Genomic DNA, 20548 nt, shown 5'->3' with positions numbered 1-20548 from the left:
CCCAGGACCCGCTTCTGCTTTTTGGCTTGTTTGTCCGTTTGTCCGTGCGTTTTGGTGCGAGGATGCGGAGACTTTGGTTCCAGCCGTGGCAGCGCCAGGCAGGTGGGTCCTGGGCTTGTCGCTGCCCCTGGGGACACTGGGTGGTCGTGGGTGTAGCGGAGGGTCCTGCCTTAATTTTGGCAGAAAGGGGCGAAAATTACCCGCAGCTGGGGGCTGGTTGTGGGGTGGCCGAGTGACCCATGTCCCCGCTGTCCCCACATTGAGTCCCTTGTGTCACCCTGGAGCTGAGGGCTCATTGTCACCCCAGGGGGACTGTGGGGGACACACCAGCCACTTGGCCCCTTGTCCTGGTGGGGACACAGCAGCCACCCCGCTGTCCCCAAGACACCCCAGCCTGCAGTCCCATGTCACCAAACTGTGTCACTTTCCGGGGACCCCCCTCCCTGTTTGTTCCTTCCTCTGTCACCCCACCACATCCCGCCATCACCGCAGCTCAGCCGGTTGTCACCGGGTCCCATCCGGTTGTCACCGGGGGTCCGGCTTCCTCGCTGTGCCGCGTTGGGCGCCGCGGTACCGGGGGGTTCGCCGGGCCCAGAGCCCCCGCACCGGTTATTGCGCCACGTCCCGCTCGCAACGCGGCTTTTCGGCAAGTTCCCGATTGCCAGGGCGGCGTTTTGGGGAAGTTCTTTGGGGGGGTTGGGGCACAAAGCGCTTCGCAGCTCCCCGCGCCGCGCCCCGCCAAGGTACCCGCTTTAATTAGCGCTTCTTGATTGATTAACCAGCCCAAAGGGCCTGGGGAAGAGGAAGGGCAGGGTTTGCCGGCCCGGGGCGCTGGTGCTGGGGCTGGGAATGGGGCTGGGAGGACTGGTGGTGCTGGTTTGTTCTGCTGGAGCTGTGGGGCAACTGCAGTTTGGGTTACGGCTCTGCCACCGACGCACCGAGCGGCCTTGGGCATGTCACTTGACTCCCCGGCACCGTGTTGGGGTGACGATGGTTTAACGGGGTGCGGGGCTGCGTGTGTCACCTCCGCAGTGACAATGGCTTTGCTGGGGCTGGTGGAGGCCTTCCCGTTGCATAGGTGGGTCATTAAGCTAATGAGCTCGGCCCTTGTTACTGCTGTGTGTACTCCTGCTGCCTGTGGCTGATGCTGGGGACACCGGTGTAGGATGCCCCCAATGCTGGGGACACCAGTATAGGTGTCCCCAGTGCTGGGGACACTGGTGTAGGATGTCCCCCAATGCTGGGGATGCTGGCACAGGGTGTCCCCAATGCTGGGGACACTGGTGTAGGATGTCCCCCAATGCTGGGGACACTGGCACAGGGTGTTCCCCAATGCTGGGGACACTGGCACAGGGTGTCCCCCATGCTGGGGACATTGGGTGCAGGGTGTCCCCCAATGCTGGGGACACCAGTATAGGTGTCCCCAATGCTGGGGACACTGGTGTAGGATGTCCCTCAATGCTGGGGATGCTGGCACAGGGTGTCCCCAATTCTGGGGACACTGGTGTATGGTGTCCCCCAATGCTGGGGACACCAGTATAGGTGTCCCCAACGCTGGGGACGCTGGTGTAGGATGTCCCCCAACACTGGGGATGCTGGTGTAGGATGTCCCCCAACGCTGGGGACGCTGGTGCAGGGTGTCCCCAATGCTGGGGACACTGGCGTAGGATGTCCCTTAATGCTGGGGACACTGGCACAGGGTGTCGCCAGTGCCGGGGACACTGGTATATGGTGTTCCCCGATGCTGGGGACACTGGTGTAGGATGTCCCCCAATGCTGGGGACGCTGGCACAGGGTGTCCCCAATGCTGGGGACACTGGTGTAGGATGTTCCCCATGCTGGGGACACTGGCGCAGAGTGTCCCCTAATGCTGGGGACATTGGGTGCAGGGTGTCCCCTAATGCTGGGGACACTGGGAACAGAGTGTCCCCTAATGCTGGGGACACTGGGTGCAGGATGTCCCCTAATGCTGGGGACACTGATGTGGGTTTTTTCCCCAATGCTGGGGACACTGGGTGCAGGGTGTCCCTTAATACTGGGGACACTGGGAACAGAGTGTCCCCTAATGCTGGGGACACTGATGTGGGTTTTTTCCCACTTACTGGGGACATGGGTGCAGAGTGTCCCCAATGCTGGGGACACTGGTGTAGGATGTTCCCCATGCTGGGGACACTGGGAACGGGGTGTCCCCTAATGCTAGGGACACTGGGTGCAGGATATCCCCTAATGCTGGGGACACTGGTGCAGGATGTCCCTTAATATTGGGGACACTGGATACAGGATGTCCCTTAATACTGGGAATAATGGGAACGGGGTGGCCCCTAATGCTGGGGACACTGGGTGTAGAATGTCCCGTAATGCTGGGGACACTGATGTGGGTTTTTTCCCCCTTACTGGGGACACTGGTGCAGGGTGTCCCTTGATATTGGGGACACTGAATACAGGATGTCTCTTAATAGTGGGGACACTGGGAACAGGGTGTTCCCTAATGCTGGGGACACTGGTGCAGGGTGTCCCCTAATGCTGGAGACACTGGATACAGGATGTCCCTTAATACTGGGGACACTGGGAACAGGGTGTGCCCTAATGCTGGGGACACTGGTGCAGGGTGTCCCCAATGCTGGGGACACTGGTGCGGGTATTTTCCCCCTTACTGGGGACACTGGTGCAGGGTGTCCCTTGATATTGGGGACACTGAATACAGGATGTCCCTTAATAGTGGGGACACTGGGAACAGGGTGTCCCCTAATGCTGGGGACACTGGATACAGGATGTCCCTTAATACTGGGGACACTGGTGCAGGGTGTTCCCCAATAAGTTGGGGACACCCAGGCAGGGTCAGTGAGGACATGGCAGCTGTGGGACCCCCCCAGAACATCAGCCCACCCCCCATTTGAGAGCAGAGGGGTGGCCAAGCGCCTCGGTCCACAGTCTGGGGACAATGGGGACCGTCCCCTGTCCCCCCCAGCTCCTCCATCCCCAGCGCAGGGTCGGGATGGGGTTTAGGGGGGTCCGTTCCCCCCGTTTCACCACATTTAAGTCTCTTATAACCTGGTTTCCTAATCTCGGGCAGGAATGCGGTGGCTCAGCATGGGGAGGATTTAGGAGCCGATATGGGGGGGTGACAGCACTGGGGTCACCCCCCGGGTCCCTGTATGGGTGACAACCCCTTTTTGCCTTAAGAATTCCAATTTCTGACATTTTCTCATCTCTTTTTGGCCAGAAGCGAAATGATTAATGATTTGACCCCGATTTACTCAATGGGGGATGGTGACAATGACAGTGACAATGAGCCCAGCGGGTCCCTCGCTGGAGCTTTGTCCCCATCCCCAATGGCCACCCCAGTGCCAGGATGGTGCCCAAGCGCCCAATGGGTGCGTTTCCCCCCCAATTTCAGGGATTTTGGGTTATTGGGACCAGTGATGAGGTCCTGGGCGCTACTGGTTTCTTTGGTGTCACCGGTGTCCCCATCTTCATGTGCACGAGATGGTTTGTGCAGCCTGAAGTGAAGCCAAACGGTGCTGGGGACAATACCGGGGTGCCCATGTTTGGGGGTGTCGTGGGACAAACGTCCTGTCACACGCTCAGGGCAGGAACAGCGGCCACTCAAATGTCCCCAAAGCCACAACCGGAGGGGCCAGAGCAGCCTGAGTCACAGAAAATGTGACTGTCACGGGCAGATTTCCTGATATTTCGGGTATTTTCGGCGGCAGGAAATCCTCCGGCTCGGATTTGGTGGCTCTAAAAAAAGCCTGCGGGGGACCCAAAATTAGACGTGTCACCGGAGGGCTGGGGACAGCGGGTGACGATAGAGTGTGTGCCCGTAGGGCTTGGGATAGGGTTCCTCTTCTAAAGCCGTGAGCTCACCCCAAAGCCAAGCTTAAGAGCTGTGAGCTCTACCTAAACTCAGGTTTAAGCTTGAGGAGCTGGCGGGTTGAGAGCCAGCGCCAGCTTGTGTTCGTGCGATGCCTTGGGGACGTTTGTGGGTTTGATGGGGCTGGGGACATCTTGGCAGAGGGGACAGGGACTCTTGTCACCCCATGGCCACAAAAAGGCTGTGTCCAGCCTCGGTGACATTCGGTGACATCCAACCCCCCCCAAACCCATCTGTCTGTCTGTGTCCTCCTGTCCAGGCTCACTCAATCAGGGGCTGGGGACAGAGACCTTCAGTAGGGGTGACATTTGGACACCCCAAGACATTTGGATGCTCCAAGAAGGTTGTTTGGACACCCCATGTGGGACATTTGGATGCCCCAAGACCCTTGGACACCCCAAGTGGGACATTAAGATTCCCCATGTGGGACATTAGGACATCCCAAGCGGGACATTAGGACGTCCCAAGCGGGACATTTGGACACCCCAAGACCCTTGGACATCCCAAGTGGGACATCTGGACACCCCAAGTAGGACATTTGGATGCCCCAAGACCCTTGGACACCCCAAGTGGGACATTTGGACATCCCAAGTAGGACATTTGGATGCCCCAAGACCCTTGGACATCCCATGTGGGACATTTGGACATCCCATGTGGGACATTTGGACACCCGAAGTAGGACATTTGAACGCCCCAAGACCCTTGGACGTCCCAAGCGGGACATTTGGACATCCCAAGCGAGACATTTGGACACCCCATGTGGGACATTTGGACACCCCAAGTGGGACATTTGGACACCCCAAGTAGGACATTTGGACACTCCAAGACATTCGGACGCCCTAAGCGGGACATTAGGACGTCCCATGTGGGACATTTGGACACCCCAAGTAGGACATTTGGACACTCCAAGACATTCGGACGCCCTAAGCGGGACATTAGGACATCCCATGTGGGACATGTGGACACCCCAAGTAGGACATTTGGACACCCCAAGACATTTAGACGTCCCAAGCGGGACATTTGAGCACCCCAAGCGGGACATTTGGACACCCCAAGCGGGACATTTGGATACCCCAGGACATTTGGATGCCCTAAGCGGGACATTAGGACGTCCCATGTGGGACATTTGGACACCCCAAGTAGGACATTTGGACACTCCAAGACATTCGGACGCCCTAAGCGGGACATTAGGACGTCCCATGTGGGACATGTGGACACCCCAAGTAGGACATTTGGACACCCCAAGACATTTAGACGTCCCAAGCGGGACATTTGAGCACCCCAAGCGGGACATTTGGACACCCCAAGCGGGACATTTGGATACCCCAAGACATTTGGATGCCCTAAGCGGGACATTAGGACGTCCCATGTGGAACATGTGGACACCCCAAGTAGGACATTTGGACACCCCAAGACATTTAGACGTCCCAAGCGGGACATTTGAGCACCCCAAGCGGGACATTTGGACACCCCAAGCGGGACATTTGGACACCCCAAGTAGGACATTTGGACACCCCAAGACATTTGGATGCCCTAAGCGGGACATTAGGACGTCCCATGTGGGACATTTGAACACCCCAAGACATTTGGACACCCCAAGTGGGACATTTGGACATCCCATACGGGACATTTGGACACCCCAAGTGGGACACTCCGGTGTTCCTGCATCTCTGCACCCGCACTTCAGGGGACATACCAGTGACCCAATGGGGACTTGGTGGGGAGACCAGGGGTGTGACACCCCCCTTAAACCCCCAGCGATGTTGCGTTTAGACCCCTTGCACCAGTTTAAACCTGATCCTAACCTAGCGCTTATCCCTGTCCCCTCCATCCCCAGGTTCTGCCGCCGCCTGAGATGCTCTGAGTGCCGTGGGGTCTCTGCGACCGCGTCCCCCCCCAAAGAAGAAACATGGAGGATGAAGAGGAGGGGGCGTCCGTGCCGGGGGGGTCCCTGCCGGTGGCCGCCTGGCTGGGGGCGCTTCACTTGGAGCAGTACGCGGAGCGTTTCGAGCGGCGGGGGCTGCGGCGGGTGGGCGAGTGCCGGGCGCTGACGGACGAGGCGCTGGGCGCCCTGGGGGTGCGGCTGCCCGGCCACCGCCGCCGCATCCTCCTGGGGCTCCAAAAAGCTTTCACCGACACCCCCGTCCCCGCCGGGACCCCCCCGAGGAAACCCGTCCCCCTCAAACGCCACATTTTCCGCACGGCGGTGGCACCGGAGCAGTTGGGGACACCCCCGGTGGCGCGGGAGGGGGTGAGCGTCACCCAGCTGCCCCCACCCATCCCACCCAGGGTGGGTTGTCACCCACCCGTCAAGTTTTCTGTATCGCTAAGGGGGGGCAGCCCGGAGTCCCCACACACACCCCAAAGCCGCCCCCCAGCCCCGGAGGTGCCACCGCACGCCGAAATGGGGGGGACACCCCCGCCGCTGCCACCGCTGCCGGCCAAGCGGCACCAGCTGGAAGCCAAGGGACAGTCCCCGGAGACCCCCCCGGTGGCCGCCACCCCCCCGCCGGTGCTGCCCCCCAGGGCTGCGCCCCAAAGGAGGTAAGGGGGGGTTTGGGAGGGCAGTGGGACATTGGGTGGGTGCGTGTGGGGATGGAGGGGGATGCTTGGGGGTGCCCACCCACCCCAAAGGGCACAGCACGTCTTTTGGGGGTGCCCACCTCCCCAAATTACCCCTGGGGGTACCCATGTTGTCTAAAGGGCACAGCACATCTTTTGGGGGTGCCCACCCTCCCCAAATTACCCCTGTGGGTACCCATGTTGTCTAAAGGGCACAGCACATCTTTTGGGGGTGCCCACCCTCCCAAATTACCCCTGGGGGTACCCATGTTGTCTAAAGGGCACAGCATATCTTTTAGGGGTGCCCACTGCCCCAAAATATACCCCTAGGGGTATCCACCCACCCCCCCCACATCCCTTGGGGGTACTTACCCCCCCAGCACATCCATCTCAGGGTACCCCCCCCCTTCCAACCCCAGCACGTCACCCGGGGGCACCCCCAGCCCCCTATAACATCCTTCTAGGGGTACCCACCCCCTCCAGCCCAAAGCATCTTCTGGGGGTACCCACAACCCCTCAAAACGTCCCCTTGGGGGTAACATCCCCCCCAAAGAGCACAGCACGTTTACTGGGGTACCCACCCCCCCAAAACATCTCCCTGGGGGTACCCACCTCTCTCCAGCCCAATACATCTTCTTGGGGTACCCACAGCCCCCCAAAACATCACCCTGGGGGTACCTCCCCCTACCCCCCGCAGGTTTTTGGGGAGACCCCCCTGCCCTTGGGGTTGAGGGGGGCAGTGGTGACCCCCCCCTTCCTGTGCTTTGTGTCCCCCCATGGAGTCACCCCAGGACTCACAGTGTCCCTGTCACTGCATTTCTGCACCAGGGGGGGTCCCCAAATCCACCCCCCGGGGCTGCTCTGCCTGAGGGGACACTGGTGACCAGTGACACTGGTGGCCCTGGTTTGGTGACAATTTGGTGACAGGTTAGTGCTGGTTTGGTACCAGTTTGGTGACAGTTCTGTGCCAGTTTGCTGACAGTTCGGTGACAATTTGATGCTGGTTCGGTGACAGTTTGGTACCAGTTTGATGACAATTTGGTGACAGTTTGGTATCGGTTTGATACCATTTTGGTGCTGGTTTTGGTGGCAGTTTGGTACCAGTTTGGTGCCTGTTTGGTGACAGTTCTTTCCAAGTTTGGTGGCAATTTGATACCGGTTCGGTGACAGTTTGGTACCAGTTTGATGACAACTTGGTATCAGTTTGGTACCGGTTTGGTGCCAGTTTGGTGCTGTTTGGATACCAGTTTGGTACCAATTTGGTAACAGTTTAGTCTTGGTTTGGTACCAGTTTGGTGCCGGTTTGATGCCAGTTTGGTGCCGGTTGGATACCAGTTTGGTACCAATTTGGTAACAGTTTAGTCCTGGTTTGGTACCAGTTTGGTGCTGGTTTGATGCCAGTTTGGTGCTGGTTGGATACCAGTTTGGTACCAATTTGGTAACAGTTTAGTCCTGGTTTGGTACTAGTTTGGTGCCAGTTCGGTACCAGTTTGGTGCCGGTTTGGTGCCAGTTTGGTACCAGTACAGTGACAATTTGGTGCTGATTTGCTACCAGTTCGATGACAGTTCTGTCCCAGTTTGGTGGCAATTTGGTGACAGTTCAGTCCCAGTTTGGTGCCGGTTCGGTACCGGTCTGGTGACACTTTGGTGCCGGTTCGGTGCCGATTCTGCTGGTTCGGTGGCACTTTGGTGACACTTTAGTGACACTTTGGTGACATTTCTGTTCCTGTTTGCTACCAGTTTTGTGCCACTTTGGTGCCGGTTCAGTCCCAGTTTGGTGACCCTTTGGTGCCGGTTCGGGCCCAGTTTGGTGACACTTTGGTGGCACTTCGCTGCCGGTTCGGTGGCACTTTGGTGGCACTTTGGTGGCACTTTGGTGGCAGTTCCGTCCCGGCCGCGCTGTCACTCGGGCCACCCCAGGAAGTTTTGGTGGCGGCCGCAGGAAGTGCCGTGGGTGACGAGCTCCGGTCCCCGTGTGTCCCCACCCGTCACCAGCCCCGGCCTCGCCGTGTCCCCGCCACCCGCCCAGGTAGGGATGTCACCGATGCCACCATGGGGGACACGGGGGGACATGGGGGGGTCAGGACCCGCTCAGCCCACTCGGTGGTGTTCAAAGTTTGGGTGGCTCCAGCAGCAGCTGGATGGCGTTGGGGACATTGTTTGTGTCACCCCCCCGGGTGTCTTGTCCCCTCCTGTGGCACTGGGGGGGGTTGATTAGAGCTGGGGGGGTGGGGATTTGTCCCCTAGGGGGTTCGGGGATGTCACAGCGGGGTTGGTGGCACCGAGCCAAGTGCTGACTCAGCTCGAGCTGGTGGTGACGTGTCCGGCGCTGGGGGGAGGACAGGGATGGGGACACAGGGGGACAGGGATGGGGACAGGGACACAAGGGGACAGGGATGGGGACAGGGAGACAGGCATGGGGACGGGGACACAGGGGGACAGGGATGGGGACAGGGAGACAGGCATGGGGATGGGGACACAGGGGGACAGGGATGGGGACAGGGAGACAGGCATGGGGATGGGGACACAGGGGGACAGGGATGGGGACAGGGAGACAGGCATGGGGATGGGGACACACGGGGACAGGGATGGGGACAGGGAGGCAGGCATAGGGATGGGGACACAGGAACGGGGACAAAAGGACAGGGACAAAGTGAGAGGGGGACAGGGATGGGGGCACAGGGATGGGGACACGGGGACGGGAACACAGGGATGGGGATGGGGACACAGGCACGGGGACCAGGGGACAGGGATGGGGACACAGGGACGGGGACAAAGTGACAGGGACACAGGGATGGGGACAGGGGGACAGGGACAGGGGGACAGGGATGGGTGGGGACAGGGATGGGGATAGGGGGACGGGGACAAAGGAATAGGGACACAGGGACGGAGACACAGGAGTGGGGACAAGGGGACAGGGGGACAGGGGTGGGGACAGGGATGGGAACATGGGGACGGGGACACGGGGATGGGGACAGGAGGATAGGGACAGGGGGACAGGGGTGGGGACAGGGATGGGGATATGGGAACGGGGACACGGGGATGGGGACAGGGGGATAGGGACAGGGGGACAGGGGTGGGTGGGGACAGGGGGACAGGGATGCAGACACAGGGGTGGGGACAGGGATGGGGACACAGGGACGGGGACAAAGTGACAGAGACACAGGGACGGGGACACAGGGATGGGGACAGGGACACAGGGATGGGGACAAGGGGACAGAGATGGGGACAGGGGAACAGGAACAGGGACATGTCCTGGGACACAGCACCCACACAGCGCCCCCATGCCACAGGGATGTGTTTTGGGGTGTTTTGTCCCCGCTGTGGCTCTGGGGGGGACACTGGGGACACTGTGGGGACCCCACAGCCTGTGCCAGCCCTTGGGCCAGCGTGATGTACACATCGCACCTATAGATGATGGAGAAATATTAATATATGCTGGAGGATATGGGCTGGCTCATGGCGTGCACAGCAGCATGTGCACCTTGCTGTGTCTGTATATATACATATATATATGTGTATATATACATGTATGGGTATATAAATATATATACATATATATATGTGTACACATTAGGCTATATATGTGCCAGGGCTTGATCCCTCTTGTGGGTATAGACAGAAACGTATGGATGAATTGGTTAGTCATGTGTGTATATGTGTGTGTGTATATATATATATATATATATGTATGTATATATGTATATATATGTGTGTGTGTATATATATGTGTATATATGTATATATGTGTGTGTGTGTGTATACACACATATATATATGATATGCTGTATGTGCTGGTGCCTGGTTGCTGTAGCAGGTACATACTGGGGACACAGGGACTGAGGACATAGGGAAGGGGACAGGGACACAGGGATAGGGACACGGGCACAGGGATGGGGACACAGGGACAGGGAGAAAGGGACAGGACACAAGGATGGGGACACAGGGACAGGGAGAAAGGGACGGGACACAGGGATGGGGATGGGGACACAGGGATAGGGACGGGAGACAGGGATGGGGACACAAGGATTGGGACACAGGGACAGGGAGAAAGGGACAGGACACAGAGATAGGGACAGGGGGACAGGGATGGGGACACAGGGACAGGACATAGAGATGGGGACAGGGGGACAGGGATGGGGACACCGGGATGGGGAGAAAGGGACAGGACACAGGGATGGGGACAGGGTGATACAGGGATGGGGACACAGGGACAGGGGACAGGGATGGGAACACAAGGATGAGGACACAGGAACAGGACACAGAGATGGGGATGGGGACACAAGGATGGGGACACAGGTGTAGGGATGGGGACAGGGAGAGGGTGACGAGTATGGGGACACTTGCCCATGTCAGGGTGCCATTAGCCCACCCCAGGCTGGGGAAGCGCTGGAGCAGCCCTGTGGGGGCAGCGCCCCTGGGGGGGTCATTACAGCGGCATTTTTGGGGTGATGCCCCCACCCCTCCCATCTCCCCCACTTCCAGCTGTGCCACCGTGGTCCCTGGTGCTTCTCCAGCTGCTGGTGGCCCAGGGGGGCCCGTCACCCCTCATAAGGGGAAACAACCCCGGGCAGGGGGGGGGGGGGAGCATTTTGCAAGAGGGGCTTGGGGACAGGCTAGGGGTGTCGCATTGTGTCCACCCCCAACCCTCTGGGGTTCTGCTGTCCCCTCCCAGGCCTCTGAGGTACCCACTGTCCCCCCCGAGCACTATGGGGTCCCTGTGAGCCCCCCCAACCCTTTGGGGTCCCACTGACCTCCTCTGACCACTTTGGAATCCCTGTGATCCCCCCCAGCTCTCTGGGGTCCCACTGTCCGCCCCCAAACACTTTGGGGTCCTTGTGACCCCCTCCCAACTCTCTGGGGTCCCACTGACCCCCTCCCAGCCCCTTGGGGTCCCACTGATCTCCCCTCATCCCTCTGAGGTTCCATTGTCCACTCCCAACCCTTTGGTGTCCCACTGTCCCCCCAAGACCACTTTGGGGTCTCTGTGACTCCCCCCCAGATCTCTGGGGTCCCACTGTCCCCCCCTTCGACCACTTTGGGGTCCCTGTGACCCCCCCCAGCTCTCTGGGGTCCCACTGACCCCCTCCCAGCCCCTTGGGGTCCCACTGATCTCCTCTCATCCCTCTGAGATTCCATTGTCCACTCCCAACCCTTTGGTGTCCCACTGTCCCCCCACGACCACTTTGGGGTCCCTGTGACTCCCCCCAGCTCTCTGGGGTCCCACTGTTCCCCCCCCCAAACACTTTAGGGTCCTTGTGACCCCTCCCAGCTCTCTGGGGTCCCACTGTTCCCCCCCCTCGACCACTTTGGGGTCCCTGTGACCCCCTCCAGCTCTCTGGGGTCCCACTGACCCCCTCTGAGCCCTTTGGGGTCCCACTGATCCCCCCTCATCCCTCTGAGGTTCCATTGTCCACTCCCAACCCTTTGGTGTCCCACTGTCCCCCTACAACCACTTTGGGGTCCCTGTGACCCCCCCCAGCTCTCTGGGGTCCCACTGTCCCCTCCAGCCCTGGGCCAAGGCACAGGAGGTGACAATGACATCTCAGCTGGGATGTCCCAGAGGTCGGTGGCCCAGCCCAAGGGGACAGCGGTGGCCCCAGCAGAGGTTTGGGTTGGGGTGACATTGCCCTCCCCATCACCCCCAGTTTGAACAGGGGGGGCCCAGCCGAGCCGTTAATGCTGGGGGCGGGACACAACAGATAAGACACTTATCACTTCCCTAATGTCACCCTTGTCACTGGCCACGTCCTGCCAGGGCTGGGGGGGGTCAGGGGGTGGCTGCCAACCCCAGGAGGGGCTGAGCCACAAAGGGTTTTGTCCCCAACCCCCTTGAGATGTCCCCAAGGAGGCGGTTGTCACTGTCATCACACCATGCCACCAAAATCCTTGTCATCGCACCATGACAACGAAACAGGGGACTGGGGGGAAACTGGGGGGGCTGCACCCCCTGCCCGCAGTCCCTAATGTATGGATGGTTGTGGCCGTTGCCATGGGAACGGCGGCTGGGAAATGAGGTCACCGCTCCCTGTCACCACCCCCCAGCTCTGGGGACACATTCGGGCACCAGACAAGGCGCTGGGAGTCACTGGGGACAGGGACGGGCTGGCTGTCCCCTGGGTGCTGGTGACATCCTTGAGTGTCCCCTGGGTCCCCAGGGTGCTGGTGACATCCTTGGCTATCCCCAGGGTGCTGGTGGCAACCTCAGCTGTCCCTGTGTGCTGGTGACATCCTTGGCTGTCCCATGCATGCACTGGGTGCTGGTAACACCCTTGACTGTCCTCAGAGTTCCCTGGGTGCTGGTGGCCACTTTGGTGGTCCCTAGTGTCCCCTGGGTTCTGGTGACATATTTGGCTGTCCCCTTGGTGCTGGTGGCAGCCTCAGCTGTCCCCTGTGTGCTGGTGAGATGCTTGGCTGTCCCCAGGGTGCACTGGGTCCTGGTGACATCCTTGGCCATCCCCAGGGTCCCCAGGGTGCTGGTGGCGACCTCAGCTGTCCCCTTTGTGCTGGTGACATGCTTGGTTGTCTCCTGGGTCCCCTGGGTGCTGGGGACATCCCTGGCTGTCCCCAGGGTGCTGGTGGCAGCCTCAGCTGTGCCCTGTGTGCTGGTGACATCCTTGGCTGTCCCCAGGGTCCCTAGGGGGCTGGTGACATCTTTGGCTGTCTGAAGGGTGCTGGTGGCAGCCTCAACTGTCCTCTGGGTCCTGAGTGACATGCTTGGCTGTCCCCTGGGTCTCTTGCATGCTGGTGACATCCCTGTCTGTCCCCTGGGTGCTGGTGGCAGCTTTGGTGGCCCCTAGGGTCCCCTGGGTGCTGGTGACATCCTTGGCCATCCCCAGGGTCCCTGGGGAGCTGGTGACATCCTTGGCTGTCCCCTGGATGCTGGTGACATCCTTGGCTGTCCCCTGGGTCCTCAGGGTGCTGGTGGCAGCCTCAGGTGTCCCCAGGGTGCTGGTGACATCCTTGAGTGTCCCCTAGTCCCCAGGGTGCTGGTGACATCCTTGGCTATCCCCAGGGTGCTGGTGGCAACCTCAGCTGTCCCCTGCGTGCTGGTGACATCCTTGGCTGTCCCCAGGGTCCCCTGTGTGCTGATGACATCCTTGGCTGTCCCCTGCATGCACTGGGTGCTGGTGACATCCTTGACTGTCCCCAGAGTTCCCTGGGTGCTGGTGGCCACTTTGGTGGTCCCCAGTGTCCCCTGGGTTCTCGTGACATATTTGGCTGTCCCCAGGGTGCTGGTGACAGCCTCAGCGGTCCCCTGTGAGCTGGTGACATCCTTGGCTGTCCCCTGGGTGCTGGTGACATTCCTCCCTGTCCCCAGGGTCCCGTGGGGGCTGGTGGCCGCTTTGGTGGTCCCCAGTGTCCCCTTGGGTGCTGGTGACATCCTTGGCTGTCCCCTGGGTGCTGGAGATATCCTTGGCTGTGCCCTGGGTGCTGGTGACATTCCTCCCTGTCCCGTGGGTACTGGGGACATCCTTGACTGTCCCCTGGGTGCTGGTGGCAGCTTTGGTGGTCCCCATTGTCCCTCTTGTCCCCTGGCCAAGCTTTTGGTGACACAGCACCCTTGGGACACCCCGTGGCCACCAAAAGCCCCATCGAGGAGCCACCCAGCCCGTGTTCAGACCGGTTTCAAGGCTCCGGTGGCTCTTGGTGGCCTTGGGTGGCAGATAAGGGACCCGAGCGGCAGTGGCAGCACCAGGAGGTGATGTTGATGCCAAAACCTGTAATTTTGGGCTAAAAGCACAGCGTTAGGACCCCCAAAAAGGTGGTTTGTTGCTGTTAGGAAGTGGGGTTTGGCTCCTGTCTCCGCAGTGTCCCCATCCCCGAGGGTGTCCCCTTGGTGCCACCGGCCATCGCGCCCCGTGCGAAGCCACCGCCCAAGGCCTTTGTGCCCGAGTTCGGTGAGTACGGGGGTCTGGGCCCCCCCAGGTTTTATTATCCTCTCATTTGTTATTATTCTATTATTATTAAATTATTCTATTATTAGCCTATTATTCCTCTACGGATATTTTTATTATTCTATTAGTATTCTATTACTTATTATTATTCTATTATTTTTCTATTAGTTTTTACCATTCTATTATTACTTTATTGCCACTTTTCATTATTCTATTAGTATTCTAGTATTTATTACTACTCTGTTATTATTTTATCATTATTTTCATTATTCTGTCAGTACTCTTATTAAATTTTTTATTATTTCATCATCATTTTTATTATTCAATTAGTATCATAGTATTTTTTATTCTATTATTTTATTCTATTCTATTATTTTTATTCTATTATTTTATAGTTCTTTTTCTTATTCTATTCTATTCTATTCTATTCTATTCTATTCTATTCTATTCTATTCTATTCTATTCTATTCCTATTTCTATTTCTATTCTATTTCTATTCTATTTCTTATTCTATTATTCTATTATCTATTACCATTCTATTATTGCTTTCTTATTATTTTAAATTATCCTATTAGTATTCTAGTATTTATCATTATTATATTATTATTTGTTACTCTTTTTATTATTCCATTAGTATTTTGTTACTTATTATTCTATTATTATTTTATCAGCATTTTTTATTAATCTACCAGTATTCTATTGCTTACTATAATTTTTGATTAGTTCATAATTATTTTTATTATTCTATTGCTATTCTATTGTTATTATTTTATCATTAATTTTTATTATTGTATTAGCATTCTAGTATTTATCATTATTTTATTATTACTTGTTATAATTTTTAGTATTCCATTACTTCTTATTCTTTATTATTTTATTATTTCTAGTTATTCTATTAGCATTCTAGTATTTATTATTATTCTATTATTACTTTATTTTTAGTATTCTATTATCTATCATCTATTATCTTCTATTATCTATTATCTATTAGCATCTACTATCTATTACCTATTATCTATTACCTATTATCTATTACCTATTATCTATTACCTATTATCTATTACATATTATTATTATTATTATTATTATTATTATTATTATTATTATCATCCTCCTATTATTTTTATTGTTCTAATTTTAATTATCATCCTCTCACTGTTTTTATGACGTTGATCATTTCCCTCATTACCCCATGATCCATCATCCATCCATTATTAATTGCCTTTATTCTATTATTAATGAACCAGCTTGAGAACTGCAGAACGAAGGGGGAGGGAGGGAAAAACACCCTAAAAACCCCCCCTTTGTGACCCCCACGTCACCAAGTCCCCTCCCATTGGTGGTAGGAGGGTGGTGACAGTGTCCCCATGGTGGTGGGGACAGGTGACAAGAACCCTGTGTCCCAATTCCCTTCTGTTCTTTCTCTTCCCAGATGACTCCGACTACGAAGACTCCGCCTGGGAGGAAGAATTAACCAGAGGCGCAGGGGACATGGGTGACAAGGTTGGGGACATGGGTGACAACGCTGGGAACACCGCAGGGTGGGGAGGAGCTATGGGGGACACACAGTGTCCCCAAGAGACAGTGTCCTCCAAGGGACTTGGAGTTGGGCAACATTGGGGGTGGCTGGAGAGGGGGCTTTGTCCCTACTGCGTCACCATTGTGTCCCCACGGGTCCCCAGTGGGGCACCCAATGGAATTTGGGGGTTGGTTGTCACCAAGACACCCCAACAAATCCATCTCAGCACCAAAGCAACTCTCAACTTTATTCTAGCAAGAGCATTTTAGCCATGAAACCAATGAGGGTCCCCACAGGTCCCCAGGACTCCCAAAGTGAATTTTGGGGGGTTGTGTCACTGAGACACCCCAAAAGATCCATTTTAGCACCAAACCAACTCCCGACTTTATTGTAACCAGAGCGTTTTAGCCACAAAACCAACCAAAAATGGGGTTTTATCCAAATTATTTAGTGCTCCGGCAACGCGAGGCGCAGGTTGGCGCACCGGTGGGGAAGTTGTTGTGGGAGAATAATGGGGTTAATCTATGTTGTACACGCGTTAACTCACCAAAAAACCCCAAAAATGGTAAAAAACCCCCAAATCAATATTTAAAACCCCAAACCAAGCAACCAACCAAAATAAAGCAAGAAAACCCCAAATAAAAGTCCCAAAAACCACAATGAAAGGTGCTGGGGAAGCAGCAAACCCAGGGCACGTGGGTGGAGATTTTGGCTTTATTTACCCTTTTTTGGTGTTTTTTGGTCCATTCGGGTGCGGGGAGGAGGTGGAGGGTGCTGGGGTGTCCCTGTCACTCCGTTTGTCCCCGCAGGAGGACGCGGAGCCGGCGCGGCCGCGGTCCGTGCGCGTCAACAGCCTGTTCAGCGAGGACGAGCTGGTCGAGGATTATTTCGATGCTCCCCCCGCCGGGTAGGTGTGCAAGGGGGGGGACATGAGTGTGCAAAGGTGGGGACACGTGTGGCCACAGCTGGGAGTGCTCGTGCAAGGATGTGTACAGTTGGGGAGGCTTGTGCAAGGGTATGTGTGCACGGCTGGGGATGTGTGTGCACGGCTGGGGATGTGTGTGCACAGCTGAGGATGTGTGTGCAAGGTTGTCTGTGCACGGCTGGGAATGTATGTGCAATTGTGTGTGTGCACAGCTAGAGACACTTGTGCAACAGAGTGTGTGCACATCTGAGGACGCTTGTGCAAGGGTGTGTGTGTGCACAGATGGGGACGCTTGTGCAAAGGTGCACACATCTGAGGATGTTCATGCAAAAGTGTGCACGCACAGCTGGGGACGATTGTGCAGGGCTGTGTGCACAGCTAGAGACACTTGTGCAACAGTGTGCGTGCAGAGCTGGGGATGCTTGTGCAAAGGTGAGCATGCATAGCTGGGGATATTTGTGCAAGGGTGTGCATGCACAGTTGCGGATGCTTGTGCAAAGGGGTGTGTAGATGGCTGGGGATACTTGTGCAAGGGTGTGTGTGCACAGCACAGGATGATTGTGCAAAGGGGTGTGTAGATGGCTGGGGATACTTGTGCAAGGGTGTGTGTGCACAGCACAGGATGCTTGTGCAAAGGGGTGTGTGGATGGCTGGGGATACTTGTGCAAGGGTGCGTGTGCACAGCTGCGGATGCTTGTGCAAAGGTGAGCGTGTACAGTTGGGGATACTTGTGCAAGGGTGTGTGTGCACAGCTGCGGATGCTTGTGCAAAGGGGTGTGTGGATAGCTGGGGATACTTGTGCAAGGGTGCGTGTGCACAGCTGGGGATGCTTGTGCAAAGGGGTGTGTGGATGGCTGGGGATACTTGTGCAAGGGTGCGTGTGCACAGCTGCGGATGCTTGTGCAAAGGGGTGTGTGGATAGCTGAGGATACTTGTGCAAGGGTGCGTGTGCACAGCTGGGGATGCTTGTGCAAAGGGGTGTGTGGATAGCTGGGGATACTTGTGCAAGGGTGCGTGTGCACAGCACGGGATGCTTGTGCAAAGGTGAGCGTGTACAGTTGGGGATATTTGTGCAAGGGTGTGTGTGCACAGCTGCAGATGCTTGTGCAAAGAGGTGTGTAGATGGCTGGAGATGCTTCTGCAGGGGTGTGCACGGCTGGGGATACCTGTGCAAGGGTGTGCACGGCTGGGGATGCTTGTGCAAGGGATGTGCGTGCAAACCCCTGGGGGGGGATGCTTGTGCGTACGTGTGTGCACGCACATCTGTGTTTGCATGTGTAGGCGAGGGCTGCGTGTGCAAGGGCTGCGTGTGCAAGGGATGCATGTGCAAGGGATGCTGGTGCATGTACGTGCAAGGATCTGGCTTCACATATGTGTGCATGTCTCTGCTGTGCGGCTGTGACCCCTGGGGGTGTCCCTGTCCCCCCTCCCCAGTCTCTCTGCTGTCCCCAGCCCCTGGGGACGCCCTGGGACCCCCACCCAGGGGACTGTCACCAAGGTCCCCGCTCACAAACACCCGGCGCCTGGGGGAAGGACAAGGGGAGGCTGAAACAAGCGGCACGGGGGACACGGCCACCCCCTGGGATCCGCCAGCTCTTAACCCCCCTCCCGGTCCCCAGCAGTGGCAGCAGCTGCGGTGACATTGGGGACAGCATGGACAGCACGGCCACCACCGCCCCGCTCTTGCCCACCGTCAAAGCCGGCTGGCTGGACAAGAACCCGCCGCAGGGGTGAGTGACGGCCCGGGGGGGACACGGACCCCCCGCCCTGGTGCTGAGATGCTCTCCCCCCCTTTTTGCACCCGTTGTTCCTGCTCATCAGGTGTCATGTTGCATTTTGCAGCCCTAATCCCCCCCATTTTGCACCCCCAAACCTGGCGTTTTGCACCCTGAACCCCGGTGTTTTGCAGCCCCAACCCTGGGGTTTTGTGTCCCAAACCCCGGCATTTTACAGTCCAAACCCCAGCATTTTGCACCCTGAACATCAGAGTTTTGCACCCCCAAACCCAGCATTTTGCAGCCCCAGCTCCATCATTTTGCACCCTGAACCCCAGTATTTTGCAGCCCCAACCCTGGTGTTTTGTGTCCCAAACCCCAGCATTTTGCACCCTGAACCCCAGTGTTTTGCACCCTGAACATCAGTGTTTTGCATCCCGAACCCCAGCATTTTACAGCCCAAACCCCAGCATTTTGCAGCCCTAACCCTGGCATTTTGCACCCTGAACATCAGTGTTTTGCAGCCTCATCTCCATCATTTGGCAGCCCCAGCTCCATCATTTTGCACCCCCAAACCCAGCATTTTGCACCCCGAACCCCAGTATTTTGCAGCCCCAACCCTGGCATTTCGTGTTCCAAACCCCAGCATTTTGCAGCCCAAACCCCAGCATTTTGCACCCTGAACATCTGTGTTTTGCAGCCCCAGCTCCATCATTTTGCACTCCCAAGCCCACCCTTTTGCAGCTCCAACATGGGACTTTTGCAGCCCCAGCCCTGGCATTTTGCACCCTGAACCCCGGTGTTTTACATCCCGAACCCCAGCATTTTACAGCCCAAACCCCAGCATTTTGCAGTCCTGACCCTGGCATTTTGCACCCTGAACATCCGTGTTTTGCAGCCCCAGCTCCATCATTTTGCAGCCCCAGCTCCATCATTTTGCACCCCCAAACCCAGCATTTTGCACTCCAAACCCCAGTGCTTTGCAGCCCCAACCCTGGTGTTTTGTGTCCCAAACCCCAGCATTTTGCACCCTGAACATCAGTGTTTTGCACCCCCAAACCCAGCATTTTGCAGCCCCAGCTCCATCATTTTGCAGCCCAAACCCCAGCATTTTACGCTCCCAACTCCAGCATTTTGTGGCCCCAACCCTGACATTTTGCTGCCCCAACTCCAGCATTTTGCAGCCCCAACCCCGGCATTTTGCAGCCTGAACTCCAGCGTTTCACAGCTCTGATCCCAGTGTTTTGCACCCCCAAACCCAGCACCTTATGGCTCCAACCCTGATGTTTTCCAGCCCCAACCGCACCGTTTTGCAGCCCAAATGTGGACCTTTTGCAGCTCCAACGTGGGACTCCTGTAGCCCCAGCCCCAGCATTTTGCACCCCGAACCGCAGCATTTTGCAGCCCTGACCCCAGCATTTTATGGCCCCAGCCCTGGCATTTTGCAGCCGCAACCCTGGTGTTTTGCACCCTGAACCCCAGCATTTTGCAGCCCCAAACCTGGCGTTTTACAGCCCCAACCCCAGTGTTTTGTGTCCCCAGCCCTGGCGTTTTGCAGCCCAAACCCTGAGATTTTGCAGCCCAAACTCCAGCATTTTGCAGCCCCAACCTGAGCCTTTCGCACTGCCAGTGATGGCATTTTGTAACCAAAACCCTGGCATTTTGTAACCAAAACCCTGGCATTTTGCACTCCCAAATCCAGTGGTTTATGGCTCCAACCCTGATGTTTCTCAGCCCCGACCCCAATGTTTTACAGCTCCAATCCCAACATTTTGCAGCCCCAACCCTGGCATTTTGCAGCCCCAACTCTGGCATTTCATGCCTTCAACTCAGGCATTTTGCACCCCGAATCCGGGCATTTTACAGGCCCAGCCCTGGCATTTTGCATCTCAAATCCTGGCATTTTGTGCCCCCAGCCCTGGCGTTTTGCACCCTGAACCCCGGTGTTTTGCAGCCCCAATCCTGGGGTTTTGTGTCCCAAACCCCGGCATTTTACAGCCCAAACCCCAGCATTTTGCACCCTGAACATCAGAGTTTTGCAGCCCCAGCCCCATC

At 56.5% G+C, this 20548-nt stretch overlaps 1 protein-coding gene across 1 annotated transcript in view; it reads left to right on the top strand.

Moving 5' to 3' along the window:
- Positions 1-5783: 5783 nt before the first annotated feature.
- The window catches only part of ARAP1 (ArfGAP with RhoGAP domain, ankyrin repeat and PH domain 1), a gene marked incomplete at its 5' end in the record, with an annotated part of 40432 nt that continues 25667 nt past the window's right edge, over positions 5784-20548 (top strand). Inside the window, 5 exons of the mRNA XM_080338763.1 lie at positions 5784-6418; positions 14249-14337; positions 15767-15837; positions 16663-16760; positions 18398-18508. Of these exons, the coding sequence (XP_080194889.1) occupies positions 5784-6418; positions 14249-14337; positions 15767-15837; positions 16663-16760; positions 18398-18508 (1004 nt within the window). The remainder of the gene's footprint in view (positions 6419-14248; positions 14338-15766; positions 15838-16662; positions 16761-18397; positions 18509-20548) is intronic.

Source organism: Nesoenas mayeri (assembly GCF_963082525.1).
Source record: "Nesoenas mayeri genome assembly, chromosome: 1".
NCBI lineage: Eukaryota > Metazoa > Chordata > Aves > Columbiformes > Columbidae > Nesoenas > Nesoenas mayeri.
The sequence above is the reverse complement of the archived record's forward strand: the minus strand, read 5'-3'. Positions and strand labels throughout refer to the sequence as shown.